This window comes from Aptenodytes forsteri, unplaced genomic scaffold (genome assembly GCF_000699145.1).
Source record: "Aptenodytes forsteri isolate BGI_AS27 unplaced genomic scaffold, ASM69914v1 Scaffold319, whole genome shotgun sequence".
NCBI lineage: Eukaryota > Metazoa > Chordata > Aves > Sphenisciformes > Spheniscidae > Aptenodytes > Aptenodytes forsteri.
This window is the reverse complement of record NW_008794715.1, coordinates 190720-198598: the sequence shown is the minus strand read 5'-3', so window position 1 is coordinate 198598 and position 7879 is coordinate 190720. Positions and strand designations below refer to the sequence as shown.

The 7879-nt window shown below is 37.1% G+C and overlaps 1 protein-coding gene across 1 annotated transcript; it reads right to left on the bottom strand.

Moving 5' to 3' along the window:
* Window positions 1-244: 244 nt before the first annotated feature.
* FBXO28 (F-box protein 28) lies at window positions 245-7001 on the bottom strand. Its single transcript, XM_019470645.1, has 4 exons — window positions 6897-7001; window positions 5733-5871; window positions 2980-3175; window positions 245-1173 (listed from the first exon to the last, which is right to left on the bottom strand). Exons 1-4 carry the CDS (start codon window positions 6992-6994, stop codon window positions 779-781), a joined length of 828 nt encoding a protein of 275 aa, XP_019326190.1. The 5' UTR covers window positions 6995-7001; the 3' UTR covers window positions 245-778.
* Window positions 7002-7879: the final 878 nt, after the last annotated feature.

The window sequence follows — 7879 nt, the reverse complement described above, 5'->3', positions numbered from 1 at the left end:
GTTGTGCTGAGAGCAGATGCTACGTTATGGCTGAGGAACAAAGAAATTGCTTTATAGGTCTCTGTACTCTCTCCCAGAGTTAAGAACAATTTCAGGCAAGTGCTTTTAGCAGGCTAAGCTGTACATGCATCTATCCATGCAAACGTAGACACATGGCTCCCAAGACCTAGAACCAGGGTGTGTGCATGTGAAGACTGGATAGAAGGCCCTTCCTTGTAGGTTTACAAAAATATATAGCCAATACTGTAGCTTAAGAAGTCAGTTTTACTCATTACAGAGATTCCCAAAAAGTATTAACTACTTTTCAGACATTCCAGACAAGGTCACTTGTAACAAAAAAGGTCAAGTTCTCTAAAACAAGATTTTAAAAGTGGATCTTTCTTTCAAGTGAACAGGACATCTGTTTTTACGCTTAACTTTTTAGTCAGTTAAGACCGAATTTATTTAAGATTTTATGTGAACATATGCATAAACACAAATAAGTTTACTTTAAACACATCTGCACAGAAAAAAAGATTAACCCTTCAAAACATAACAGAGCAGGTCTGGTTAGTATGTATCTATTGCAAATCTTAAGAGATTCTGTGCATTAGGCCCACCCATACAGAAAGCAGGGGAAAAGTCTCAATGAAAGAAAATTACTGTTCAAGTCTAAGTGGTGTTTTGAAGAGCCAGCAGCCTAAGTGACACCATGAAGCTAGTCACAGTATCCAAACAAGCAGACCTGCTTGGGCTACTAAAGCAGTGTATCCTCCTGAAGGCGTCATTTACTCCCAAGTTATTTTCTGTTTCGAAGGCGTTTAGATTTCCTAGGACAGTCTGGGGATTCAACCGCCTTCCTCCGTTTTCTAGGAGATTGTTCATTTGAGCCAGAACCTGAAGAATTTCCTACTGTACTCTCCATCACCTCTCGCAGCTTGCGTTCGAGCTCAGCCAATCGGGCATTCTGTTCACCTATGATTTGGGTTTGCTCTAGCAGTTTCTGATCTTGATCTTGGAGTTGTTTCTGTTGCTCTTGCACTTTGATGCGGAGCTCTGAGATTTCCCGCTTTAGCGCTGTCAAGCCCGTGCCATTCGCTTTTACTTGCTGCTGGAGTTTGGTGACTTCCTGTCTTGAAGGGTTCTGCTTGGAGAAGAGCTGCATTGTTGTCAGCGCTGCAGAAGGCCCTGGAACTTCAGAGAAAACCGTGATTAATCCTCTACAACTTTAAGACAAAGGTAGAAAATTGTGTCCCAGTTTCCATATTTTGCTTATCCCTACTCCCCAAACATGAATCTGAATGCTGGTTGCAAGTTAGGTGAATATGTAAACAGATTTACAGTCATTTAAGTGTCTAACAAGAGCATACGATAGCTCAGAGCACAACTAGTTTAAAATACTTAGATTTTCAGTAGTCTGGAAAACAGCTCATCATTCATTTTCCGTATATAAGCCCCCCTCCTTTTGCTTTATCAAAAATTACATAGAGATATTATGTTGTCATCTAGACTTCTCTGTCACAGATGTTAAGTCAAAAACCCACAACACGTCTATAAATTACTTATTACATAATAGTTATATTAAATAAATATAATTCAATAGAGCAGTACAATTCTGCTGTCTTAGTTGCAGACAGCTAAAGTTCTGAAATTTTGTGGTTTGGGGCTTAACAAGATATTTCAGTTTAACTTACTTTTTAGAAGAAAGGAATTTATTTTCCATGCTTCTTTAGAATCACTCTTCCTAAGTACTAAAACCATACTGGAATTTGAGCTTGGGAATGTTGATTTTAATAAAGTTCCTGCAAATCAAGGAGACTAACAGCTACTGTATAATTTCTTTCACTTTTTCCTATCATAAAAGGTATCTATCACTTTTTCTATCATTTTACTCTACTAGTAATGCTGTGCTAGTCAGATGCAACTTTTAAGCGCTACAAAGACAGAACAGTCGGGGACAGCCTAGAACAGTCGTCATTCTCCTCCTCCTCTTTTTCCCTTCAAGGTGCCAGCATAGCTACAGTTACGTGACACTAAAGGGTTGCCATTAGATAAGTAATGCTCCTCCCTCCGCACAAGACAGGCATTTTTATGCCACATAAAGCCTTGGCCTTGAAAAGCCGATTGACATCAACTATGGTTTTGGGCAATACTTCCTCAGCTGAGAGACTCAATGGAATTGAGGTATAATTAACGGGATATAATTAAGAGGCAGTACACACACTTATGGCTAAAAGGATGGACAGGACATACCAGAAACAACAAGCAGCTCCTACAGTTAGGCCTATCATTTTTGCTTAAGATGTAATTTTTTTGAATTATTTTTATTAAGTTATCCTTTCAGAAAGTTAATTTCACAGTTCCTAAGAAGCCTGAAGATGTTCAGCACAGGGAAAACACTACAGTTCTACTAATCTTTTTGTTTTGGCCATTATATGAGGCAACTACCTTAGACTTTGGTCCACAAAAGTTCTGGAAAATCTGACAGGGTATATGAAGGACCAGTTTAATTGTTTATTTATAGACTGTTATTTTAATTGCCTTTTTACTATTACCCATAAGTATTTTGCTTGTTAGCGTATACATCAGTGCCCCAGGAATGTAAAAAAGCACATACAAGTATGTTCTAGCTCTCTATACACTACAACAGCTTAGGCTAATTCATTTGCTGATTGTCCTAAAAGTAAAAGGCACGGAGTTGTCATCTCACATGCCAAATTTCAACCAAGTGCCATGATAAAGTCTCATTCATTGGTGGCACAAAAGCGTTTGTTTAATGAGTACACACTATGCATAATTCTAACATACATTCAAGTGACTGTTCTTTTGGTAGTACAAAGGCTCCTTAAATTTCAAAGCAAATGAATTTCAGTAAACATTCTTAAGAAACAAGTATCATCAATATTTATGCATTTAAGGGAGGGAGCTTTAAAAAGATACAGTGCTCTGAATTTTTACAGAAGAACTAAATAAAACTTAACTATACGTTGGAATTAATACCTGGGGCAGTTCCTATCAGACGTCCCGATACATCTGACCCAGGCATCTTTCTTTTCAGTATTGGAACAATCTTCTCATCAAAATATTCCATAGCCATGGAGGAAATGTCCCTTAGTTCTTGAAGAACTTCATGAGCTCTCTGAGGAGCTCTTGTAGAGTTTACATACCTTAGCACACGATAAATTTCATCTATTACCTAAAACATTTAAGAAGAATTAGGATTTTCTGATAAAGGCAAGATTATTTCAGATCATTCTAGAAGTGCTGGCATATTCAGGGGCTTTTACTACATAACTATCGCATACCACTGTGTGCTTTACTTCTAGATCAGCTTTTGGAAATGAAGTGCTGTTCGTGATTTATCAGAGAAGATATTCACTTGGTCTATCGCAACAACTCTCTTCAAACTCATGAAACAGTGCTCATTGTGGGAAATTTTGTTTTACTACATCCATACTTGACTTCTGGGTTATATAATCTATACTCAGCAGAGCATAATCATTTCTTTTTGGAGAACCTGAAGCAAGATATTCTAAGCCACACTGCAGAGCCGTCACTACCCCAGCCAGTTATGAGGCATACGAAACACATGAATGGAACAGCAAGAATTATCGTTATGTCAGTCTGAAGAGCTGTAAATGTTTACTTGAGATCACTTGCATACACCCAAAACATTGCAAATTCAGATTAAGCCCAAAATATATTAATTAATAAAACATCAATCTACTACTGACAGAGAACATAAGCACCCTCTTAACAGGTTTGACAAACAAGCCCTTTGGTTAGGAGAGATACAGAGAGATGAAAGATGTCTCACTAATCTATGAATTATAGTCTGAGGCAGGTCAAGATAGGAGTGCTGGTCTCTTATTACCGAAACTACTGACACAGGTATTTTGCACAGGATTAAGAATGGTTGAAGAGTCTCCTCAAAAACACAGATCTTAAGGACTTAGAATCATAGGTAAGACCATACAGTTGCATCTTGTGTTTTAATAAAGTAAGCTTAGCTAAAAAGTTGCAAAAGCCAGACAAGACTAGTGTCTCATCATGCAACAAGCTTACAAAAGACTTCTCTAATTTTACCCACATTATATCCTGTTAGCAACAATATCCTCAAAGCATTCTCCTGCCATCCTCAATACAAAACCCTGCAGCAGCGCTCTGCTATCACCAGGAACCCTCACACAGTATGTCGAACCTCAAATCAGGATTCACATATTCTAACACAAATTCACTTCCTGACAATTCTGTGGCAGCTTCATTCAAATGGAATTTCCTGAGGGGAGCAGGGCAGGTGGGGAGGGAAACCACAAACTGTAAGTGAACACTAAGCCTTGAATCTGCCTGACCAAGACAGGATTTTCTGGTGAATAGGTAACTGTGCTGAGAGCGCAGTGGTGCTAGCGAGCTCGTACACTAAGTAAATAATTAAAAAAAAACTTTTTAGCTGTTATATCAGAATACAAACAAGGTCCTTATGACTCAGTGCCCACAAGGAAAACAGCTGGCAAGCTCACTTGCCCAACTCCTGCACACCCCAGGTCTAGACTGACTATTGCCTTTCCGTCTTACTCCTCGAAAAAGTAAGGCAACATTTCTTTTAAGTGTTCCATTTACTATGAGAGTATCAAGGACTTAAGTTTGACTTTGTGTTATATTACATTTTTTAAAATACATGGTATATATAAAAATAATATAAAGTCAAATAAGCATAAATACATTAAACTATAATGATTTAATTTAAAATTAAATATCAAGTCAACAAGAGCGTACAGGAATCAAGTTACCTCTTCAAGACAAAAATACATTTCATGCCGACAGCCTATCCTACTGTACTGAGTGTAAAAGTGCCTGCCATGCTTCACCTGAATCCAACAGCTAACTTTTCCATTCATCCCAGTGCAATTCAGTTATCTGCCCATGAAAAATTAATGCCAACATATCCAAGCCTCACATGGAAAGATCAATGAGTAGAGCATTAGACTAATGTTCACAGATCTTGTTTCAACCCCGAGCTGTACCAGTCTTCCTCAGATCATGATTTTGTCAATTCCCCTGTGCACTTCCGTTTTCACAGCTTATAAAACAGTGGTACCTCTGATGTACATCTCGCTTGCATAATTTATATTTTATTTTGGGGTAGTATTCTGAAACACCAGAATTGTTCAGTAGTAGTAATATTTAACACACTTTACCTACATTTAAAACTAATTCCACCTGCTGTACAAAAATACCCCATCCACTGTAATACTGAACAGTGTTTCCACATACTAAATATCTTAATTCGATTAATCTGAAGTACTCAAACCCTTAAGAAAGGTGCCTAAAATATTCCTGATTGACTGAGTGCTTCGTGTTACACGTAGTCTAAATTACTACATCTTCTGATGTCCTGCCCTCCAGCTGTTTTGTACAATTAAAATTCAGAATTAAACCCTACATATAATGTGTTTCTTGTAAAAGGTTGTAGAGGATGTATATGCCACAAGAATTAAGAGAGAATCTAAGGGAAAATGGAAAAAAGTTTAAAATAATTAATATTTAGGTATTCATTCAGATAGATGGTTCATTCATTTCAGACTGCCCGTTATAGCAGAGTACTCACTTGTGTGTTTGTTTGCAAGTATCTGAAACACAGTTTCAGTATATATACACTTTATGTAAATTTGTCCCAGTTGTCCCAGGTTAAGTTACACAATCGTATTTTTTAAACACAGATAATCATTCACATAATATAGTCTACATTTTACCTTTCCAGGTATGAAGCAACAGAGATTGGAATCCACATACTTCATGAAAGTCATATTTAACAGAGAGAGTCTTGTTTCTACAGCAGCAAGGATGTCTGCATGACGAGCTAACGAATGGTTTCTTCTTTCTGACTCCCGTCTAGAAGACAGACCATTAAGTGACACTGATTTAACAATGAGTCAACAAAATGAAACTGTAACAACCGCTCATGTTAATTTCACCCTTAAAACCCTCTGAGGTTTGGAAATGTAACCGCTAACATTAGTTCTGTCTTTATGGAAAAAAACTGATACAGATTGAGAACCAGCTAGTAAGAGCATACTACACTTTCTTAGACAAAATTTGTTCTCTAAATAATTACTGCATCTTATGTGATCCATAAACTCTATATGTAATTTAGGACTATTTAAAAACAAGCTTTCAGTACTAACTAGCAACAGACGCTGGGTCAGTGTGGATATTTTTATCCCCCCATACTCCTACAGTTAGTACTTCAATGCAATTGACACAAATTTAATATCTGATTAGTGCTTGCTACAAAGTTTAGGTTGAGATATAAGCTCTTTTGACAAAGGATCTCTACAGTAAGTAGCATTTAGTTTCTTCACGCTGACTAGGAAATCTGATAGGACACAGCAGCAGCTGCACTTACTCACTGGAAAGAGGAGAAAAGACATTGCTTTAGTGAGAAACTAGCTCCCAGTAATGCTCACATGTCAACCCCCCCCCCCTCCTTTTCCCCTGTTTAATCCTTGGCACTGAAAAACCTTGTTGTTTTTTTTTTTAAAGCAGTCTCGTAGATAAATCATCAGTGAAGGCAGTCAGTCTTGAAAAGGAATGGCATTTATTCATTCTAGGAGTCCTTGCTTGATTTGCCAGAAGAGTTGAATAATACAGGACCCACTCTTCCCTGTTTAAAACACCAGAGACACTTTCCAATATTCCAGTTCCTAATATAAAACAACTTACATTCATCCACACCATTATTTTGTAATTAGACCTTAGGCTCAAGGTGCTTTTGGAAAAAAATGAAATTAAAACAAATGTGATTCAGATTTTCGAGATATATAAGTTGAATTAGCTAGCAAGAAATTCCTTTTCAATATTCTGCTTAAAAGAATCTAGCACATTTAAGGTTAACTACAGTTTTAACTGGTACATACCTTGGAAGCTGAGCTTTAACTTGCTTTTGACACAAGTTGTGGTATCTTTCCACTTTCAGAAATCCCTGATTTAACATTCGCTGGCAAACCAAGTCCATTCGCTTACAAACCTGTATTTAAGTAAAAAGAAAAACTTAAGGGTCAATTAAGGCCACAAGTCACTTTTACTATTATCTTATCCATACTTGCTGGGTAGTAAAAGATTCTCTCATCAGTTTTTGCTCCATTTCAAGAAGCAGAAACTGCAGTTGGGCTTAAGGTATCACCATCTCCAAAAATGATCATGATACTCCAAAAAGGAGCAGCTATGTTCCACACAGTTCACAAATTAATCTCCTGATACTGCCTAACAAGAGACAGTAGGCTGAATTCCACCCATATATAAGCAGATACAGTTTCCTCTGATTTTAATGGAAGTTGCAAATGCCTGTGCCTGGCTTTTAACGTGGCCTCCAGAGTGATTCTGATAGATCACGTTAATACTTCATAGTCTCAAAAAGAAGCCTTTAAAAACAAGAAGTCATGATGGTTTTCCTTCAGCATTTAAGGCTTATGTTTTTGAAGACGGCCAAAATTCCATTTAAAAACTTATGCAATACAGTGCACATGAAGCAAGATTCATTTTCCTATTAAAAAAAAAAAGTCTTTTCTCCTCTGTTTAACAGATTCCTTTATTTGCAATGTTAGATACCAATAGCCTCAATTTTTTTCCACAGATTTAGGGAGAAAGGACATTAATAGCTGCAGAAGACACAATAAATTGATAAATTTAAACCTTCACAAAGTAACCAGTTACAAGACAAAGCCAACTCGTACAAAAGTTTAAAGCAGTTGCAATTCAGTTCTGAAGACGCAAGAACTTAGTGAATCAGCTGTCCTTTGAAATTGTTATTTTTTTTGTACTAAAGTGCACAACTCCCACTGTGACCCCACTTTCCAATGGATTAGCTTTCCTTTTTTTTATTTTAAAATAAACACTCCTT

Excerpts from the sequence above, each read along its gene's own strand:
- FBXO28 (XM_019470645.1), bottom strand. The coding sequence starts at position 6,994 with ATGGACTTGGTTTGCCAGCGAATGTTAAATCAGGGATTTCTGAAAGTG. Across the intron at positions 5,872-6,896 it reads GTTAAAGCTCAGCTTCCAAG|ACGGGAGTCAGAAAGAAGAA; the intron begins GTATGTACCAGT and ends TCTGTCTTCTAG. Across the intron at positions 1,174-2,979 it reads TCTGATAGGAACTGCCCCAG|TTCCAGGGCCTTCTGCAGCG; the intron begins GTATTAATTCCA and ends TTTTCTCTGAAG.